Source organism: Lithobates pipiens, unplaced genomic scaffold, assembly GCF_037356315.1.
Source record: "Lithobates pipiens isolate NorthernLeopardFrog02 unplaced genomic scaffold, aLitPip1_a1.2 Scaffold_16, whole genome shotgun sequence".
Taxonomy (NCBI): domain Eukaryota; kingdom Metazoa; phylum Chordata; class Amphibia; order Anura; family Ranidae; genus Lithobates; species Lithobates pipiens.
In genome coordinates this window covers 209,247,301-209,270,445 of record NW_027507748.1, presented here as the reverse complement: position 1 = coordinate 209,270,445, position 23,145 = coordinate 209,247,301, and the positions used below count along the sequence as shown (strand labels likewise).

Sequence of the window (23,145 nt, the reverse complement as noted above, 5' to 3'; positions counted from 1 at the left end):
TCGCTGCATGTGTCGCTAGGTAGCTAGTTATTTTTTTAGGTTCACCGCCAGGTTTTTATAGCGCTAGGTACCCCGATATACTACCCAATAATGGTTTTAACCCCCTGATTGCCGCTAGTTAACCCTTTCACCCCCTTTTGCCAGTGTCACCAAGCGATCATTTTTCTGATCACTGCATCAGTGTCGCTAGTGTCGCTAGGTAGCTAGTTATTTTTTTAGGTTCACCGCCAGGTTGTTATAGCGCTAGGTACCCCGATATACTACCCAATAATGGTTTTAACCCCTTGATTGCTGCTAGTTAACCCTTTCACCCCCTTTCACCAGCGATCACAGTATAAGTGTCACTGGTGACGCTGGTTAGCCAGTTAGTTATTTAGGTTCCCCGTCAGGTTTTTATATAGCGCCAGGGACCCCCATATACTACCGAATAAAAATTTGAACCCCCTGATTGCCCCTAGTTAACCCTTTCACCACTGATCACCGTATAAGTGTTACGGGTGACTCTGGTTAGTTTGTTTTTTATAGCATGAGGGCACCCACCATTTATTACCCAATAAAGGTTTAACCCCCTGATCACCCAGCGGGTGATATCAATTAGGTTTTAGGGTCAGGGTCTGCGTCGCCCCAGGCAGCGCTAGGTTAGTGCCAGTACCGCTAACACCCACACGCAAAGCATACACCTCCCGTAGTGCTATAGAATCTGAACAGATCAATATCTGATCTGATCAGATCTATACTAGCGTCCCCAGCAGTTTAGGGTTCCAAAAAAACGCATTGTTAGCGGGATCAGCCCAGATACCTGCTAGCACCTGCGTTTTGCCCCTCTGCCCAGCCCACCCAAGTGCAGTATCGATCGATCACTGTCACTTACAAAACACTAAACACATAACTGCAGCGATCGCAGAGTCAGGCCTGATCCCTGCCATCGCTAACAGGTTTTTTGGTAGCATTTTATATTTAAATCCGGAAGGCAGTGCTTGGTTTTCGGGGTCCCGTACGTGGCTAGGCTCCCAAAAAGTCCCCCACATGTGGTATCCCTGTACTCGGGAGAAGCAGCAGAATTTATTTTGGGGTGTAATTTGACTTCTGCCCATAGCATGTGTGAGCAATATATCATTTAGTGACAAATTTGTGCAAAAAAAAAAAAGTTTGTAATATTCCCGCAACTTGTGGCAAAATATAAAATATTCCATGGACTCAACATGCCTCTCAGTAAATAGCTTGGGGTGTCTACTTTCCAAAATGGGGTCATTTTGGGGGGTTTTGTGCTATTTTGGCATTTTATGGCCTTCGAAACTGTGATAGGTAGTGAGGAGTTAAATCAAAAATTTGCACCCTTAGAAATCCTGAAGGTGGTGATTGGTTTTCGGGGTGCCGTGCGCGACTAGACTCCCAAAAAGTCCCACACATGTGGTATCCCCATACTCGGGAGAAGTAGCGGAATATATTTTGGGGTGCAATTCCACATATAACTATGGCATGTGTGAGCAATATATCATTTAGTGACAACTTTTTGTAAAAAAATTTTTTTTTTTTTTTTTTTGTCATTATTCAATCCCTTAGGACAAAAAAAATAAATATTCAATGGGCTCAACATACCCATCAGCAATTTCCTTGGGGTGTCTACTTTCCAAAATGGGGTCATTTGGGGGGGATTTGTACTGCCCTGCCATTTTAGCACCTCAAGAAATGAGATCGGCAGTCATAAATTAAAAGCTGTGTAAATTCCAGAAAATGTACTCTAGTTTGTAGACGCTATAACTTTTGCGCAAACCAAAAAATATACGCTTATTGACATTTTTTTTACTAAAGACATGTGGCTGAATAAATTTTGCCCTCAATGTATGACTAAAATTTAGTTTATTCGATTTTTCTTATAACAAAAAGAAGAAAATATCTTTTTTTTTTTCAAAATTTTCGCTCTTTTTCCATTTATATCGCAAAAAAAAAAAAAAAATCGCAGAGGCAATCAAATACCATCAAAAGAAAGCTCTATTTGTGGGAAGAAAAGGACGCAAATTTCGTTTGGGTGCAATATTGCATGACCGCGCAATTACCAGTTAAAGCAGCGCAGTGCGAAATTGCAAAAAGACCTCTGGTCCTTAAGGTGTTTATTGGTCCGGGGCTGAAGTGGTTAAAACGATTAAATGCTTTTTTTTTTTTTTTTTTTTTTTTTTTTTTTTAGAGCAGACTTGGTGTACCCTCTTGTCAATTTAGTGGTGAGCTCATCAGATTCCCTTTGAAAATCTTCAGCTGTAGTACAATTTTGTGTTTTATACATGGAAATTGACTCAACGGTAACAATTTTTTCAGAGGTTCAGGATGAAAACTATCTACTTGCAATAATGTATTGCCTGCAGTTTCCTTTCTAAAAAAACGACACTTTGATTCTTGAGGATACTGATATCCAAAAAGTCGACTCTACATGAATTATAAATCCTTGTACAGAACAAGTTGAAATTGTTCTGGTTCAACAAATTAAGGCAATCTCTCAGCCCATTTTCTGGACCATACCAAAAAAAACAAAAAAAAAAAAACACACACCATATATATCGTCTATGTACCTCTGGCACATTAAAATACAGCAAATGAACATAGACGATTGTTTTAACGACAGGTAGTCTTTCTTCCATGTACAGATTGGCATATGAGGGGGCACAACCTGTACTTGGAAGTAGGGCTGAAACAACTAATCTATTAATCGACAACTAATCGATTATGAAATTAATTGATTACTATTTTCATAATCGATTAATCGGCCAGTAACAAAATGGGGTTAAAGTTAATGAGTCTGATGATATTTACCAGATTGACCCTTTAATAGTATATATCTCTCCTCTAATAGTATATACACGATATCATTCCTCAAATAGTATATGCAGTATATATCCCCTCTAATAGGAGATATATACTGTATATACTATTAGAGGGGATATATACTGCATATACTATTAGAGGAGAGATATACTGTATATACTATTAGAGGAGATACACTGTATATACTATTAGAGGAGAGATATACTGTATATACTATTAGAGGAGATACACTGTATATACTATTAGAGGAGATACACTGTATATACTATTAGAGGAGATACACTGTATATACTATTAGAGGAGATACACTGTATATACTATTAGAGGAGATACACTGTATATACTATTAGAGGAGATACACTGTATATACTATTAGAGGCAAGATATACTGCATATACTATTAGAGGAGAGATATACTGTATATACTATTAGAGGAGAGATGTACTGTATATACTATTAGAGGAGAGATATACTGTATATACTAATAGTATATGCAGTATATCTCTCCTCTAATAGTATATGCAGTATATCTTTCCTCTAATAGTATATAGCCTCTAATAGTATATACAGTATATCTCTTCTAATAGTACCGGTATATAAAGTATATCGCCTCTAATAGTCTATACAGTATATATTACCTTTAATAAATACAGTATATCTCTTCTGTCTGTTATTCTCAGAGTGGGTTAGATATTTTGCTCCCTAACCATATAGTTGGTTATTTATATTTACCCCAGCATAGAAATATTTAAGAATAAAATTGCCTTTTTTTTTTAAACTTTACATATTAACTAAATTATACACACACTTTTTTAAGGTTATTAACCGAAACAATAAATCGGCCAACTAATCGATTATGAAAATAATCGTTAGTTGCAGTCCTACTTGGAAGTAGTGGGAGCCTTTGAGGGGGAAAAAAAAAAAAAAAAAAAGGGAAGACATTTTGTCTCAGGATGAAGTCCAACATTTGTAGAACAAACTGGTTGAACTTCCATTCCTGCGTTTCCCTCTGTCAAAGTATTCGTCCAATAGCTGCAACACCCAAATCATGTGGAATGCTGTTGTATAATGATTCAACATTAATTGTTACCAATATGGCTGAATTAGGGATCTCCAAATTTTATAGGATCTGCAATAAGTGAATGGTATCTTTGGTGTGAGATGGCAATCCCATCACGTGGCCTAAGATGTTGGTCTATGATCTGGCTGCTTGCCTCTGAGATACATCCATTACCGGGTGGATTATGTATATCCTTACGCACTTTGGGTAGTGCATATAGTGTGGGTAAATTGGGATGTTTAGTTTGAATAAATTCCCACATATCTCTCTCATGATAAATCCCTCATTAAGAGCTTCATCCATGAGAGAACACAATTCCTGATTGAATCAATCAAACAAACATGAAGAGATTTTGCAATAACATTTAGTATTGTTTAGAATTTTGAAACATTTTCATATTTTTCATTGTCCATTAGGACAATATTGGCCCCCTTATCTGATGCCTTAATGGTTATATTGGCGTTATTTTTTAAGGATCTGAGTGCCTGTTGATGTTCAGGACTCTGGATTTTGGCTGGTGGTATAATTTGTCAATGCCTCCATCCCCTTAGTAAGTGGTCTTACGAACAGCACTATAGCTGGATTTTGATTTAAAAGGAGGAAATCTGTGATTTCCTCTTAAATTTCTTGACCGATTGTCATTCATCTCCTCCTAATTTTCCTCACTGTCCAGATCATCCTCCCACATGCAATCTAGGGACTCATTTTCCTGCAGAAGCATGTTCTGATCTTGAAGAGCTTAAATCTGCTACCTATAGGTTAGGAGCCACATTGGTGGTTTGTTTGGTATACATATTGGCATACGATGTCTCCTTGAATCGGAGTCAAATTCAGGGAAATAAATTCAGAAGCTTGGCTGGAAATCACAGCTCCTAAATACTTGAAATTCTCTACCCACTGCAATGGAATATCATTTGAAGCCATACTATAGGCTTCCACATCAATTGGGAACAACAGGAACTTAGTCCAATTTCCCTTCAACCCTGTAACAATTGAAAAATAATCCAGCATCTCTAAGGCCCCTTGGAGTGAGGGTCCAGCATCATTAAAAAAATATTAAAAGGCCATCTGCATACGAGGTTACCCTCTCCTCTAACCAACCATTCCGCAATCCCTTAATATTGGGGGAAGTGCGCAAAGCCTCCGCCACAGCTCCATAGCAATAGCAAAGTGGGTCAGAGAGAGAGGGCAGCTCTGCCGAGTTCCACAGAATAACAAAAGAGATGACACCCCCCCCCCCCCCCCCCCCCATTTTCATTGCAGCTGTGGGATTTCTATACAAGACCTGTAGCCATTTTATAAATACCACTGGAAAGCCCATTCTGCGGAGTACCTCCCACAGAAAGGGCCCCTTCAAGGTAACAAAAGCCTTCAATATCTAGGGAAGCAATGACCCTAAATTCTATATTAAGATGTGAAGTATAAAATATTAGTATATAATCACCTCAAATTCACATCAGTAGTCTACCAGGCATGAACCCCGTCTGATCTGAATCAATATTAGGCATCATAGGTTGTAGGTTGTAGCTGAACTTGGTCAAAATTTTAAAGGCTACATTCAAAAGAGCAATAGGCCTGTATGAGGCACAAAAGGATGGATCTTTTGGGTGCTTATGAATTAAAACTATATGAACACGACTCATTGAGTCCAGCAAAGCTCCCTCTTTCAGACAGAGTAAGCCAATACAGGAGCTAAAAGCTCTCCATGAGCCCTATAAAAGTCAATAGGAAGGCCATCCGACCCTGGTGACTTACCCAATGGAAAAGAACCGATGGCTGAAAGTACTTCCTCCGAAGTTATAGGACGCACTAGCGTCTCCCTCATACCATCCGTAACCAAGCCAGTGCAACTGAATCCAGCCAAGCCACCAATTCAGTTGGCTGGAAAATCAGAAGGCAAATGATATGTATACAATGTCTGATAAAATTGCTGGAAAGTCTCCAGAATTTTAGGCTTTGTAAAAGGCCATATCAACAGAGAAGGTGCGCATTTCCGAAATCGGAATACTAATTTGTTTAGCCATTATGTCCAAAAAGCGACCATTGCGATCTCCCTGCTCAAATCATTTTTATTGTTTTGGTTTGGCCCAGGCAGCTGCCAGAACTCTATCTCAATAACTGTAGCAGGAAAGGCCTAGGGGGGGCCCAGGTTTAGGTGGTATTGGTGGAAACCTATGTGTCCACTCCACCACAAAAGATGGGTGGGCACACTACCCAAGCCCAAAACTCGAATAAATAATTGCTCAGCAAATGCTGTTAGTTTAGTCCCCTAAGCCCTTTCCGGTAGACCCAGGATGCGACATTATTCCATCAAAGACGTTTTTCAGTATCAATAGCCCTTTCCTGCAACAGTCTGACCTGTAACTGCAGAGCCCGAAGATCTTTAGAATCCGATGGTGTAGAGTCTTCCAAAGCAGAGACCCTACTTTCTACCTCAGAGACCCTGGTTTTGAACCCATCTAGGTCCTGGTGGATCCGAGAAACATCTGAGGCTATAAGATCCCTTTGCACTCCATAATAGCTTCCAAAATGGCGGCAGCTGAAGAGGAATCCTGCAAGGAGGTGGTTAACAAATAGCAGTCATTCTTGCTTTTGTGGTCTTTGTTTTCTTCTTAGGGAAAAAAAAAACAAAGTTACTTATCAGTAATGTTCTTTCCCGGAGTCTTTCAGGACAGCCACCTGAGAGACATTGGCTCCTCCCCTCTGTAGGAAACACCTGCGCCAGCTTTCTATACATTTCCTCCTACCTTGCTGCTCCTCAGTTCTTTAAAGAGCACCTCCAGTTTGCTGGGGAGACACAAGAACATAGGATACACATAATCAATTAGATCACATTTCCTGTAAGGAAATCTTTATGTCTTGATATACATCTGGGTGGGTACCTGGCTGTCCTGAAAGACTCCGGGAAAGAACGTTACCGGTAAGCAACTTCGTTGTTCCCTTAATCGTCTTTCAGAACAGCCACCTGAGAGGATAGCAGAGCACTTACCCTTAGGGCGGGACCAGAGATTGCAAGACCTTGTGTTCAAAGGTCTGATCTTTAGCTGACCATAAGTCCACTCTATAGTGTTTTACAAAAGTGGTAAAGCTGGACCATGTTGCCGCGTTACAAATCTGTTCCGGCGTTGCTTCCGCTCTTTCCGTCTCTGACGCTGCCATTGTCCCTTGTGGAGTATGCCCCGATTCCCTCTGGAATCTGCATACCTCCTATCTTGCAAGCCTGTTCTATGGCTTCTCTTAGCCATCATGGCTACTGTGCTTTTTGAAGCTTTGTGCCCTTGCCTAGCTCCAGAAAATAAAATAAAGACTCCGTCTTTCTAATTGTCTTTGTTGTTTCTAAATAATGTAAGATGCATCTCCGACATCTAAATTATGGAATTTTACTTTTTTCCTGAGAAGGATTTGGACAAAATGATGGTAACACAATTTCTTGGCCTCTATGAAATCTTGAGGCCACTTTAGGCAGAAATCCTGTGTCCATTTTAAAGACTATGCGGTCCGTGAAAATCTGGCAAAAGGGGGGGGGTCTGATTGATAGTGCTTCTATCTCGCAGACCCTTTTGGCTGTAGTAATTGCAACCAAGAAGGGTCAGAATCTTCAGGCTGCAATCCTTTAGTGGATCAAAGGGGTCTGCTGTCATAGTTTGCAACATTAATGACAGGTCCCACTTTGGAAAGGCTGTACCTTTTATCGGCCTCTGTCTGCTTACTGATTTAAAGAGTCTGATTATCCATGGATTTGAAGCTAAACTTCTTTCCTGGTAAACCGATAGTGCTCACACTTGACTCTAACGTATTTAGGCTTAGACCTTTGTCTACACCACTCTGTAGAAATTCTAAGACTGCTACTGAGCTCTGTGTTTTGAAGTTGTTCTCTGTGCACCATCTGCTAAAACATTTCCATACTTTCTGGTAGATATTACGTGTCTCAACCTTCCTGCTTTTCAGCAGTGTTTCTATCAAACGGCTTGAGAACCCTTTTGCTTTTAGCAGCTGCTCCCCAGATACCAGGCGGCTAATTTCCACCTTTCCACCTGACAGTACACTGGACCCTGGGATAGTAGGTCCTCCTGGACTGGTAGCAACCAAGGGGGCTCTATGGCGAGTTCTTTGAGCATAGAGAACCACGGTCTGCTGGGCCAGTGAGGTGCTATGAGAATTAATGATGCGTTTTCTGTACGTAATTTTCTTATTACTGCTGGTAGTAGCACTGGTGGGGGAAAGGCATAACATCTGCTGAATGCCTGTGCTAATGCATCTATTCTGAGCGCTCCTTCCTCTCTTCTCAGGGAGAAGAATGCTCAAACTTTCTTGCTTTCCTTTGAAGCAAATAAGTCTACCTGAGGTATTCCCAATTTTTTTGTAATCTGGTTGAATACCTCCTGTTTTAGTACCCAATCTGCTTCGCTTACTTTCTTCCTGCTGAGGAAATCTGCCACTTGTTTAAATCCCCTTTTAAGTGGACTGCTTAAAAAGAGAGTATGTTCTTCTGTCCCCATTTTAAGATTTCTTCTTCTAAAGACCACAGAGCTCCACTTCTGGTTCCCCCTTGTTTGCTTATAAAGGCTACTACCGACGAGTTATCTGATCTGATCTGTACATGATGTCCTCTCAACTCTTTCTGGAAGGACTGAAGTGCAAACCATACTGCCCTCAACTCCTTCCAGTTGGACGACTTTGTGCGCTCCCCCCCCCCCCCAAAATCCCTTGTGTTATTTGGGAGTATAAATGTGCTCCCCAGCCTGTGCTGCCACTTGCATCTGTGGTTAGAATTCGGGAAATGGGTAGAATCCATATTAGGTTTTCTGCCCTTTTCCACCACCATAGGGTCTTTTTTTACCTTTGCTGGTACTAACACCTGCGTATCCAGTGACTCCTGCCTGTGATCCCATATTTTTAATAAGAACATCTGTAGTGGCCAAAAAATGTAGACTTGCCCATTGTACCGCTGGGATTGCAGATGTTCGCAAACCCAGTGTTGACATTATTTTTCTTATTGGACATGGTAGATTGGCCTGCATTGCTCTTATTTCTTTTTGAATTTTTCCTATTTTTTCCTTGGGTAAAAAAACTTTGCTGGACTGAGTCTATTATATATCCCAAATAGTTTATTTGTTGCGTGGGTTGTAGGTTTGATTTTTCTACATTTACCAACCAACCTAGACTTTCTAACAATGTCTGTGTGTATTTGAGGTTTTCTAATAACCTCCTGGGAGTTTTTGCAAAAAGGAGAAGGTCGTCTAAATAGACAATGATGGATATGCCCTTTAGTCGCAATGGTGCCAGAGCTTCCGCTAGAATCTTTGTAAAAATTCTGGGCAAAGATGATAGGCGGAAGGGTAGAGCCTGGAATTTAAGGTGTATGGTCTCCTTTCCTGTTTCTATTGCTAACCTTAGAAACTTCCGACAACTTTGATGTATCGGTATGTGTAGGTACGCATCCTTTAAAATCTAGTAAAGCCATAACAGTTTGGGGCTAACAGAGCCTTTACTGAATATATGGAATCCCTTCTGAATCGTTTGTAAGTTATGGATAGATTTAAGGGTTTGAGGTTGAGGATTGGCCTGACCTTTCCTGACGGTTTCTGTACTCCAATTATGTGGGAGTAGAAGCCTTGTCCTCTTTCTTCTTTTGGTACCTTGATGATTAAACCTTGTTTCCTGAGATCCTTTATGGACCTCATCCACCCTTTGGCTTTTTCTCTGTTTTTTAGCAGTTTGGTGGTATAAAGTCTGTTTAGGGGTGATTTTGAGAACTCTAGAAAATACCCTTCTCTTATTGTCCTTAAAATAAACTGATTGGAGGATATTTTTCACATTGTGAGATGTTTTCCCAGTCTTCCTCCCACTGAGACTACTTCATTGTTTATTATGGGTTTGCTCATGACGAAGGAGGGAAAAAAATAAAAAAAATTAAAAAAAAACGCTTTACGGTCCAGCACCTTCTCTAATCCTGGCCCGAACAGCAGGTCCCCTGTAAACGGGATCCCGCACCGTCAGGGGCAGACTGACAACTCATGGGGCTACCGGGCAATAGAAGATCATGGGGCCCTCTTGATCCCAACACTCAAGCTACACCTGCACAGAGGGACACTGGAGGGAGAACGCGCGCGCGCACGCACACACACACTGGAGGGAAAACGCGCACACACACACACACACACAGGGGGACACTGGAGGGAAAACGCGCGCACACACACACACAGCACAGGAGGACATGCAATTAGGGACACACACACACAGCCAGGACGACACTGTGGGGTGGGGGGGACCCGGGGGCCCTTACATCTGTACACTCCCCCCCCCCCCCCCCCATCACGTGTAGCGGCCCTGGTGTCTCGGCTTCACTCACGAGTCACTGGATGCCGCTAATAGTACTTCTAACAGTGCGCTGCTCCCCGACAGCCCCTCCACTCTTCTCGTCCATCCCAGGTGATGTCACGACACATACAGTACAAGCACCTGGGACGGACGGGAGGGAAGGAGGGGCCGGCGGGGAGCAGTGCACAGTTAGTGTTATTATCGGCATTGCGGCATGTAATTCAGCCGCTGCAAGTGGCCTCTCATGTGGCCGAGTCCGGGCCCCTAATGTCCTCGGGCGGTGCCCGAGTGACCGACTGGTCAGTCTGCCCCTGCGCACAGTCCACCTGTCATGTCTTTAGCCATAGGGCCCGTCTGGTAGAATTGGCTAGTGCCGAAGATCTGGCTGCAATGCGTACCAGCTCTGCCGATGCATCTGCGATATATGCGATGCCGCGAAGAAGAGTGGGGGAAAAAAAAAAAAAAAAAGGAGGATAAAATCTGTTCCTTTGCAGTTCCTTCCTCGATATGTGCCTGAATACGGTTTAACCAAAACCCTACATTTCTGACCACCACCATGACTGCCATTGCTGGCTTTAGGTTCCCCACTGTGGAGTCCCATGACTTCTTTAATAGAGTCCATTCTCTTATCCATTGCTTCCGATAAGACCCCCATATCCTCAAAAGCTAAATCTGTGTGCTGGGAAACTTGCGAGTAGACTGCATCTAGCTTTGGAGTTTTGTTCCATACTGATGATTCATCATTTGTAAATGGAAACCGTCTCTTTGAGGCCTTAGAAAAAAATAAATAAAAAAAATTAAAAAAAAAAAAAAAAAGTTTCTCTCTTTCTGGTTCCAACCATTCTTTTTTAATTGCCTCTATTAGGACCTCATGAACAGGAAAATTCTTATTTTCCTGTTCTCCTAAACCCTCATACATTTGATCATGTAGGGATAAAGGTTTATTTTCAGTTTGTATACCCAATGTGGTATGAATGGCTCCCAAAAGCTGATCTACCTCTAATGAGAGCTTTTATCAGGAGGGTTGTCTGGAATCCCCTTCCAGTGCCTCACCTTCTGATTCTTGGGAGCCAGACGCTGCGCTGTCAGGCTCATCCTCTGCCTCCTCTCTAGGGCCTACTGAAGGATTTGCACTAGTGGAGGGTAGTGCTTGAGTCTTTGGTAGTGCCGATTGTACTGAAGGAGGAGCAGTCTGTAGGGATCTGAAATCCTTCAAAAAAGGTTTTGAATGACTCAAAGGTACTGGATAGTTCCTTAACAGGTGGCACTAAATCACTGCCCTGCTCAGTGGAATGTTCTTGCATTAGTTTGTTAATACATTCCTTACACAATGCTTTCCCCAAGGAATCTTTAAGTTTATTTTTACAAGAAGGACACCTCCTTTTTGAGTTGTGAGAGGGCTTGTGACATACTGGTGTCACCACCGGAGCCTCCGCTGTCTCTACAGCATATGCGGCTCCTCTCGAGCTCATGCCCGACTCCTCTTCATGTTTCGCTGATGGAAACTGGAAGCCGCTAACCCAGAAGTGCACGCCCCCTTCGCCGGACGTCACCCGCCACCGATCCCAATACCCAGCATGGTTTGCACTGTTGAGTGCCATATGCTGCTGGGGGTATGAGACGGCCGGCCATGCACCTCCTTGCTCCGCACTCTGAGCTGAACAGGAGCCCCTCTGACCTCCATCTGCACTCAGGGATGCGGGGGCGGCATTACAGGTCAGTCCGTTTTTTTTTAGTTTGCCCAAGCAGCCTCTGCTACTTTCAAGGGACATTTGCCTGAGCCTCCCGACTCTCCTGGCTTGGTTTCCTTGGTGATTCCCCTCCTGTAGGGAACACAAATAACTGAGGAGTAGCAGGGGAGGAGGAAATTTATAGAAAGCTGGCGCAGGTGTTTCCTACAGAGGGGAGGAGCCAAGGTCTCAGGTGGCTGTCCTGAAAGACGATTAGGGGGGGGAAAAAAAATAAAAAAAATCGCTGACGCAGAGGCACAAACTGAAGCTTGATGTCACTAACTTGTTTAATGTCGATGAATGAGTCTGAGGCTGAGACATCCATCTCCAGCCAAAAGAGACCCTATTTATTCTCCCAGGGTATATAATCAGTATTTGGTATATAGTTAAAGTTAACTGAGGTTAGCTAAAAGTAAAGGAGATGGGAGAAATCCACATCCAAGCATTTGCATTCCTTTTCCCTTTTAACAGTCTGTCTCTAACAGTACGAGTTATATAATCAAATGGGTGTAGCAAGCCTAAGTCAGAGGCCACAGCACAGCACAAATACCTATTATCAATTGTATCTTTAATTGCAAAATCCTAATCCAAAAGAGGGGGGGGGGGGGGGGGGGACAAAAACAAAAACAAACACACACACACACACACACACACACAATAGTTCAGAAACTCTTCCATAGCTGATATTTTCCAATACTCCAGTAAATCAAATATTAATATTAAAAAAGTGCATAGGCATGCCTCTGGGTGCAGCAAGACAGCCACTGCTCACACTGCTGTGTACCCCACCAAGTCTGGATCTTCAGCTGTTTGTTCACCAAAGAAGAACATAGAAAGGAATATATTTGCTCCACAGCAGTAAGCAACAGCAGGAACTAGTAGTCTGCCTGCAGTTGATGATCAGCTAATAGTCTGCTTATAGCCAGCAGGCAACACAGGACAAACTAGACTGCAGCAGAGACCAGGAGCCCAGGAGGCAAAGCAGCAGGACAGAACAGGTTAGTACCCTGGTTTGTAACTGTCACAGCTGTGACTATTGCTATCACGTAAGAGATGGAAGAGACACTGCCTGCCGGAGAGGAGTTAGTATGATCAGAGGAGTGCAGGATACAGTGTCTCAGCATCTCTCCATGCTAAAGTGCCATGACTGCTGTATTTCTCTCGATTCCCCCGGATCGTCAAACTCCCAAACTTCCTCCCTTTTCCATGCCAGGGAGCCACTGCTTTACTGTTTACCACCCTCAGACGAGTAATCAGCTATCAGCCTCTGATTATCTCCAGCTACGGCCCACCACTAAAATCCTCATCCAGTCACTGCCCTCCTCCCCACTGTGAATAAGTAATTTTACAGGGATTGCACAATAAATAAATAAAAACAACCCACACCACACACTTGCAAGACAAAAGGCATAAGTATGCACCCCATAATAGAGCTAGTATGCTTCCCATACTAGATCATTATAGAATATTTACCTTATAACAAAGCTGTTGCAGCAGTCCCCGCGGACATCTTTCCCGGAGCTTCATTCGGGTTTGCGGCTCCAGCTCTACGATTGGCCAGAGCCGCAAAGACATCACTCACGCGCATACGTGGGGGAGCCACCGTTCACGGCACAGGTTTGAAAGGAACGGCACATGTGGGCCGTTCCTTCAGAGTGCATGCGGCAGTGATGTCACCGGTTGCATGCAGTGGAAATATCTCCTAAACTGTACAGGTTTAGGAGATAAGGCTTACCTATAGGTAAAAGTTTGCAGAGGAAGTTTACTTCCTCTTTAAAATAGGTTTAATTATACCAGACAAATATGAAATCTTGCATATGAATTTTTTTTTTTATTTTTTTTTTTTAGATTTACTATTTGCAGTTCTGTTTTTTTTTCCCAGCCATTCTGAACTTTGTTTAGTAACATGGAGTAGCGTTTCCAACATACCCCTTCTTTTTACCAAGCTCTGCAGCTTCACATTTCAACTTCACTGCCACTTTTTTGAAGGAGCTTGAACATTTTTAGTTGGTGAGCAAATAGGTGAAATAATATATATATTACTATACTGAAATATTAAAAAGGGGTTTGGCACATGAAGCAGAAGTATTGAATTTAACGCAAATTGAAATATTTAAATTAAGTTGTGTAAAAAGCAAGAAAAACAAACATACTTAGGTTTGCCAATGTAGATTTTCAGTGTCCATGTTCTTGAGAATAAACACATATGTGAGAAAAAGGCTATTGAGATTTCAATGCCTCTTAATATTACCAAAATCACACAGAAGTTTGGGAGCAGGCTAGGTCTACCAGGTAAGCAAAAACCTCTAGTTGTAACCACTTTTTAAAGCCAATTTAGAGCCTCTTGCTGTAATCATGTGCTTCGAAAAAAGTTTAAATAAATAATCCCCATTGGAAGTCATGCGTCCGGCGCTAGGATGGCCCACCACCGCTTTTAAGCTGAAAAATGCATTTGCCCACATGGATGAAGCTCGTTATATATATATAAAAAAAAAAAAAGTATCTATCTATCTATCTATATATATATATATATATATATATATAAATTTATAGTAGATAATGAGAGCTTGAAACAACCAACCTTTACAGCCACACTTTTTACACACGGTGTTCAGTACAGCCTCCAGCGTTATTTTCTGCTTGCTGTAGTCCTTAAACTCTCGTTTCTTTCGTGCGTCCTGTCTAACAGAAACAGAAGAATGTAGCAAATGCCTTCCATTTCAGTAAATCAATTTCTGTTGAACAATTCACTCACTTACTCCAACACCACATTGTTTGGATCTATATCGTTCCCTGTTCCCTGGTTGACAACCTTCATGGATAAGGAGATTTTCTGCTTTCCATCTTTTACCTGAAATAAGAACAGTAAGATTTATCCAGCCGTCAACTACAACCATTAAAAATCAAGTAATTCTAACCCAAAAATTGCCTGGAAACAGTTAGCAACAGTCTAAATGAATAAATAATCATATAGGTGTCCATGAGCAACTTCCCGAAATAATGTTTAAATCTGAGATTCCTTTTTTGGATTCTGTCAAATTAGTATATAACAAATTAGACCAGTATATGGATAACTAGCATGCCAATCTGTCGGTTTAATTTATAACAAACATTTAGCCTAGGTTCACACAGAGTGCAAGAATGAAATCGTGCAAGTCACTATGACGCACATCTGGTGGGTTTTCAGGTTATGGATCAGAGTTTACTCCCTCCTCCGAAACATACTTCATGCTGACCTCAAAAAAGACCCATATGAAGCACTTCTGTGCAAAGCAATCACAGAACTGCTTCGCCCTGAGCGCCAACTGGCTCTGCACCTCTTTACTGCAAACAAACCAACGATAGCAAGGGCATGGAAGACACCAGTACTAAGTTTTGAGGTGGTTAAAAAAAACGCACGGACGAGATAATGGTTAAAGAAAAGCTGACAGCTGTCCTTTCGGACACTCACGATAAGTTCTTAAGGGTATGGCGACCATGGGTCGAGTATACTAAACCCACTAGATTTGACACCACCCTTCTTAGGATTTAATGCGCTCTTGCGCCCCACCACGAGGACCTACCTCTCCCTTTTTCTCCCCCCTCTTCACTAATCTCAGTTCCTTCTTTAACCCCTAACCCCAATACTCAATACTCTCACTTCTCAGTTTCACCTAAGAATCCATCGGGCATAGGGCGTGGCTTGACGGAGCATGGAGTAGGTCCTGCATGCCCAGAGCTCCGCCCATTAATCCTTTTACAAGCTAATCCTCCACTCCAATAGGCATACTGCACGGGTGGCCAGCTCCTCTGGGGACCCTCTTCACGCCTCTCCTGCTTCCTGGTCTCTGTTGTCCGATCGGGCTGCGCGGTGGCTGCATTTAGGCAAATACCCGGCTTCAGCCTACTTGCGGAGGTCCGCGACCATCTTTGGACACCCTCCCTCGGAGTTAGCGATGGGCCCTGTGGACAGTCTTCCTCCTATCCCTTCTGGGCTTCATCCACCCACTGGCTGAGCAGAAAGGTGAGCCTTTTATGAGAAATTGCCCTCAGGAAAGTCCGTGGCTCCGGCCTGTACATGGAGGTCAGCGGCCATCTTGGTACACCCGACCCTCAGGCCAGCAGCAGGCCCTGTCCCTTTGATTTCCTCCACATCCTTCCTGATTTACCCTGACGGGCTCCAAGTGCTGAACCTGTGCCTACTATCATGCCCCCCCCCCCCCCCCCCAAAGAGCCAAAAATCCACACGGCAAAGCTGGCACAATTCTGCCGGACTGGGGTAGAGGAGGCGGGGGAGGATGGCGGTGCTGAGCGGACAGGAGGGGAGCGTGGACAGGGAGACACGGATAAACTGTTGGAAGTGATCACACTTTGCAGGACATCCCTCACTGCTCAGATTGAGGGGGTCAAGATGGATATGTCTCTGATTAGACAGGACTTCCAGAAAATTCGAACAGGTCACAGAGACGGAAACCCGCATCAGTACGGTGCCATTACAGACTGGATCTGAACACATGCAGAGGCAGATTAACCAGCTGCTATATATTTATATATTTATATATATTTATATATATATGTGTGTATATATATTTATATTATACACACATATATATATATATATATATATATATATATATATATACACATATACACACACACACACACACACACATACATACATACACACATACTGAGGAGGTGTAACCTCCGTTTCATCGGTCTCCCAGAGGGAGCGGAGGTTAAGGACCCCAACGGTATTCCTGGAACAACTACTGGTAACCATGTACGGTTGGGAGGCCTTCTCCCCCATGTTGGCAGTGGAGATGGCTCATAGGATGCCCGCTAGACCTCCTCCTCAGGGCCCCCCCCGTACCTTAATCGCAAAACTTTTAAACTACAGAGACAGATGATGTGCTGAGGCTGGCGAGAGAGAGAGGGGTAACATCCCAGTAGGAAACATCAAAGTGGCAATATTTCCTGACTTCTTGGCCGAAATACAGAAACATCGACAGAGCTTTATGGAGGCCAAGCGCAGACTTCGTGACCGTTACCTGAAGTACTCCATGCTCTTCCCTGCACGTCTGAGGGTGGAACATGATGGCCGGGTGTTGTTTTTTGAGGACCCTCGCGAGGTCATCTCCTGGCTGGAGCGTGGGCCTGCTCATGGCAGGGGCAACTGGCCGCACTCTGGGTGAGCCACGTGGCGAGATCCTCTTGCTTAATTTTTCTGCCATTACTCGGCCTGTCCTAACTACTTCTGCCACATTACCACCTTGACCTGTATCACACATTGGCGACTTCACTTCCGTATATCCCATCGGTCTGGAGAGACAGGTGTAACCCTACACCTCTACTGACCCCACTGCCGCAAATTCTCTTCTCTTCATTCGTTTGGATACTTGGAGTGGACTTCATTTATATCATTGCTCCCCTTATGGGAGCCCTTTTTTTTTTTTTACTACTCCTACATTTATCCGTCACATGTAGCTGTGGAAGTGTGCTGGTCCTACAAGCTACATGCATAGTGCGGCGAATTTACGCCCCACCAACCACTGCGAACCACTACTGTAAAGACGAACAGGAATTGGGTTGTGCTGCCTATTTTTCATACCAACACGCAGGGGTGCTCAGCTAGACCCCATTCTCATTATCTTACGCCACGGCTGGCTCGGAACCACTATATGACCCAGTGGCTAAAACTGTTCCTCATTCCTTATACATGCAGCTTCCTTTTTTCCCAGATGGAAGTTCAGAGTTGTTAAGGGATTATGCCTGCACAAGTTGAGGTGGGTGTAAGGCGGGGAGGGGGGTTGTTCAACAGTTGTTGTTGCAATTTTTCATTGTGCATATTGTGTCCTCGGAACAGACTATGGTAAAATGTGCATTGGCTGAAGTAGGTGCCTCACAATGTGTTTAACGTACCTCAGCTCTAATCCTTGGAGCTAGGCCTTGCCACAGCTACAGAAGGAACTGGGACCTGGCACTGGCTCCTCCTAACAACTTTCACAGCCATGCGACTATTGACCACTTAGCATGTATACGCATGACCAGAGGCCTTAGCTGTACACAGGGGCTGCATTTTTGCAGCTTCTTCCTCTTTTTTATCCTTTCTATTTTACCCCCTTTTTGTTGCTCTTTTTTTTCACATGTTTTCAAGAGATAGGACTCTGGGGTGGTAGTTCACAACTGTTGAAGGATAATGCCCGCACAGGTTGGGGTGGGAGGTGGGGAATGTTTTACAGGTATTTTCTCAAAATTTAAGTGCACGAGTGTTATTACAAGAGGAGATTGTAACAGGTACATGTCTTAATTGGTTAACTTATACATGGCTAGCTCTATGGCAGGTTCTAATACTACTTATGTTATTGGTACTACATGAATCTCTAGCGGGTGATCCTAAAGGGGACATCCTAGCGAGGGGTTATTTTTCATATGCTCTACAATGACATCTATAAAATTCCTAACGTGGAATGTGAGGGGCCTGTGTGAGAAAATTAAACGCTCGGCAGCCCTTTCATTCCTAAAGAGGCAGAGAGCAGATGTAGTGGCATTGGTAGAGACGCATACAGAAGGGAGGCTTCAGATGGCCCTCCGCCACCCTTGGGTGGAGTGGGCATATCATTCCACTCATACTACTCACGCCAGAGGTGTTTCACTTTTAATAGCCAGATCGGTACACTTCGAGTTATGTGAAGTAATTACCGACCCACAGGGCAGATGTGTTTCTCCATGCCAAACTATATGGTGAACAGTTTCTCCTCCTGGCTTTTTACATACCTCCCCCATTTAGTATGACCATGATTATAGAGGGACTAGCCCTTATGACCCGCCACCCCACAATACCAGCGATCTGGATGGGAGACTTTAACACCACCCTGCGGCCAGCATTAGATAGATTACAGATTTCACAGGGGACAGACACGGATACCAGGGAGACAACATTTTCTAAGCTAATCTCCACTCTCCACTTAATAGACACTTGGTGCTACAAATTCCCCCTTACAAAGACTTACTCCTGCTTTTCGCCTTCCCACAACTCCATGTCCCGCATTGATTTTATTCTTGTATCCAGAACCCTAACGCCGCGGATATAAGAAATGGCCTTTTGCCCAAGACTGTTATCTGATCACAGCCCATATTGGATATCATTGAGTATTCCCATCGGTAAGCCCCCAAAGCCTTGGCGCTTGAACCCATTCTGACTGTCCCTATTGCCGGACGATGATGAGCTCCTGAACCTACGGAAGCTATACTTTGCAGAAAAACAAACAAACTGCCTCTATTTCAGTGGTTTGGGACTTTTGCAAAATATACGCACGCATGACCCTCGCCTCTCACATAAATGCAATTAAGACGAAATCCGCAGATGTCTTTGATAGGGCGGTAGCGGAACTAACCTCCACAGAAAGGGAATATGCCACTAACCCTACCCCAGAGATAGCAGCCCGACTCAAATTGCAATCCAGAGTAGCAACCCAACTTCAGTTTACAAAGGCCAGGCAAAAGCTGTTTTTCACAAAGCAAACATTTTTTGAGCATGGTGAAAAGGCGAGTAAGCTGCTGGCATATCTGGTCCACAGTGAAGAGAGACCCCCAGTGGTCATCACCCTGCATGGACCGGGGGGGGGGGGGTGGGGACAACAGATCACGGATCTGCGTAGTGTAACAGCTAGATTTAGAGACTTCTTTGCAGATCTGTACAAAACAACTACAACAGACCCCACTGACCAGAGAACGACCTTCCTTCATAGTATTACTATTCCCCAACTGACCAGTTTGACCTTCTTGAGGCTCCCCTCACCAAAGATGAAATAGCCGCAGCTATTGCCAGTTTTGCCAGATCCAAATCCACTGGCTCGGACGGGTTTTACTCCCAGTTCAGTGAATTTCTTACTCCAAAGTTACTCATGCTATATAACCATCTTTGAGACCTTTTCCTTGCCACTGTCCATGAGAGAGGCAGTAATAGTACTCATTCCCAAACAAGGGAAGGATCCGGGATATCCGGAATCATATCGCCCCATATACCTACTCCAAGCAGGCATTAAAATCCTTGCTAAGTTACTGTCACTGAGATTGAACAAAATTATCCTCTCTCTAATAAATGTCGACCAGGCGGGATTTATGCCGGGTCGTAATACATCCTTCAACTTACGCAAGTTGTTTATTAACCTGCAAGTCGCAGGCAGTATCTCGTGTAGTAGTAACCTTAGACACCGCAAAAGCCTTTGACTCCGTGGAATGGGGGTACTTATGGAAATGTCTCGAGTGGTATGGCTTTGGCCCTAAATGTATTAAATGGTTGCAACTTCTATACCAGTGACCCACAGCCAGGGGGATGGCGAACGGATGGCCCTCTGAGCAGTTTGGCCCCTTTCGCCGTTGTTGTATGCCCTGGAAGCTGAGCCGTTGGCCATATCCACCCGGGATAATCCAGAAATTAAGGGACGAGGCTCCGGTAATCCGATTGAGAAAATCAGTATGTACGCGGATGACACCTTGTTGTACCTACCCGACCCAGGTCCTTCCCTGCGTGTGGCACTACACACAATTGAACAATTTGGGACCTTTTCTGGTTTAAAAATTAATTGGGAAAAATCTCAGATCCCACCAAGACAGTTTCACACCAACCGAGTCACAAGCCATGTTACCTCTCCAAAGAGTTAGTACCATTAAATACCTTGGGGTGCAGGTGTCCAGAATATCAACAGACTATATACATCTAATTATTGAACCCCTTATATCCTATGTGCAAACTAAGCTCAGGATTTGGGCTCGTCTGCCACTGGGGGTATGGGGGCAAATAAACTTAATTAAGATGATCCTACTTTCCAAAATTTTATATGCGATATGGCACTCCCCAACATACCTACCTTTGAAATATTTTAAGACTCTAGAAGCCCTCCTTAAACCGTTTGTATGGGGTCCTAAGAGACACAAACTGGTGTGGCAGGCACTTAAAAACCCTACTGACCTGGGAGGTATGGCGTTGACTGATTTCGACTTATATTGCATCCCAATTATCCCAACTGTATCACATAGACAAGACAGAGAGCGTATAAAAAATGTATATACACCAATAGAGGATGTCCTGAGAAATACTATAAAATTTGGACAGGTGGCTGCAGGAGTCCGACACTTGCTCATAACCTGACCTTTGCACTACGCACGGGAAAGTTGATGGCATGTGGATCACCAAGCCCATGGGTAACAAAGCAAGTCACAAAATACTAAAACCATGTACGTATTTATTCCATGTATTTCATGGATATGTCATGATGTGATGATAAAGATCTGAGATGTAGACACAACTGTTATTTGAAGCTATGTATGATATGTACCATTATCTGAAAATGTAAACTGTAGCATGTATGCACTGTAAACAAAATAAAACCTGTTGTTGATTTAAAAAAAAAAAGAATCCATTGGGCATAGTCATGGATGAGTTGGTTACATGGATAGATCCTCAGGACCATTTACTGTGAGGCCCCTGTTAAGATACTCTTCAAATTTGTTAAAAATCAGATGTGGTCCTACGGGCATTCCTGAAACCTTAATGGGTCTAACCACCTGTATGTTCTCAACTGCCAAGCAACATAATTGTGCCAAAGGTGAAGCTAAATCAACCTCCCAGGGTCATATTGAGAGATTCTCACTTAGTCACTTTGCTAAAAATGGCAAAAGGTAAATTTCATAGAGAGACTGATCTAAATTTATTGCAGTTAGAACACACAGATGCACTCTATGTTCAAATGTAAGCTACCAAACAAAAATAAAAAAAAATAAATGGATAATATTTCCTGTAGTCAGATCTGAAGGTTTAAAAGTTCAGCCTAGGATGGCAAACATTTTAGGAGGCCATCAGCCTGTCCTGTCATTATGGTAAACTATATGCTTGTTTATTATTAATTTTGTGAGACCATGAATATTTATAGTAACAGAGAATGCAAAAAATGTAAATGTAGTACCTCGTTACCAATAACCTTCACCCACACTTTCTCACCAACGTCTACTACTTCTGAAGGACGGTCAACATGAGAAGATGACATGTGTGTCCTGTGGACAAGCCCTGGTAAGCGAGCAAAAAAATAAATAAAATTGTTTATTTGTACATATTTATGCTTTAAAAATGCTCTCTCAGCAGTGGGCCTCACCTTGCTTTGTGCAACCTGGAATTTTAATAAACGCTCCATAATCTGTGACATTTGCAACCTACAGAGAAGAGATTGGTTTAACTACATTAAAACTATCAACATAGAATAATTATGAAATATTGCATAGAATATATATATATATATATATATATATATCCCATTTACATGTTTTACAGTTTTGCCAATCCCCTGCTTAAAAAAATAAAAATAAGTTTGCTTATAGACCTCAACAGCTCAAGCTGAAGTTACACAAACATATGGGATGGAGTCAGGGTAATGGTGCGTATCATTCCATCACACTCCCATTAGCTATGGCCAGTGTTTCAATAAAAGGCAGAGTCTCTAAAACTTGTGCTCTAGTTAGAAAACCCATATGGGGAGATTTTCTAAAACAAGTACACACAGAATCTGGTGCCACTGTGCATAGTAACCAGCTTTTACCTCAGCTTGTTCAATTAAGATTGACAATTGAATGAAGAAGCGGATTGGTTATCACACACAGCCATACCAGATTCTGTGTGCACCAGTTTTACTAAATCCCCCTGTAGCATCATGTGTAGCCTGTATTAACCACTTGTGACTCGTTAGAGTTAAAGACCGCATACCAATATAGCGAATCACAAAACAAAATGATCGCATTTTGCAGTGTGGTTGAGCATCATGGGAAATGTAGTTCCAAAACATCTGGAATGCCGAGGTTCGCCATCACTGGCCTAGGACATGTTATATATAAAAAAAAATCACTTTAAATTATCTTGGCAACTTTAATATGCTTACCTCTCCTTTGAAGATTTCATATAACTCTGGCACATTATCCATTGCTTTTTTGAGTGGTGTACAAAACTGATGGCTCCAAATGGTTTAAAAGAATGATGGTGTAATCATCTGCAAGATAAAAAAATTAAACAGTTTGTCACATCTGAAATCATTCTCAATTTACTGACAGGTGCACGAGAGAGAGACAGAGAGAGACAGAGACAGATGGTTTTAATGTACTGTAGCCCTTGATTGGAATCTAATTCAAAAATTAACAAAGTCAAAAAGATTTATTTCACCTTAATGCATCCTTCTGATTTAACCATTG

The 23,145-nt window shown here is 42.9% G+C and overlaps 1 protein-coding gene across 2 annotated transcripts in view; it reads right to left on the bottom strand.

Moving 5' to 3' along the window:
- Positions 1-23,145, bottom strand: part of ZCCHC17 (zinc finger CCHC-type containing 17) — a 49,201-nt gene that overhangs the window by 20,328 nt on the left and 5,728 nt on the right. For both annotated transcript variants that reach the window (XM_077480962.1, XM_077480963.1), the window contains exons 2-6: positions 22,839-22,946; positions 22,062-22,119; positions 21,876-21,976; positions 14,688-14,779; positions 14,510-14,610 (exon numbers count right to left, since the gene is read on the bottom strand). In XM_077480962.1, the coding sequence (XP_077337088.1) occupies positions 14,510-14,610; positions 14,688-14,779; positions 21,876-21,976; positions 22,062-22,119; positions 22,839-22,880 (394 nt within the window). In that variant the 5' untranslated portion in view covers positions 22,881-22,946. The remainder of the gene's footprint in view (positions 1-14,509; positions 14,611-14,687; positions 14,780-21,875; positions 21,977-22,061; positions 22,120-22,838; positions 22,947-23,145) is intronic.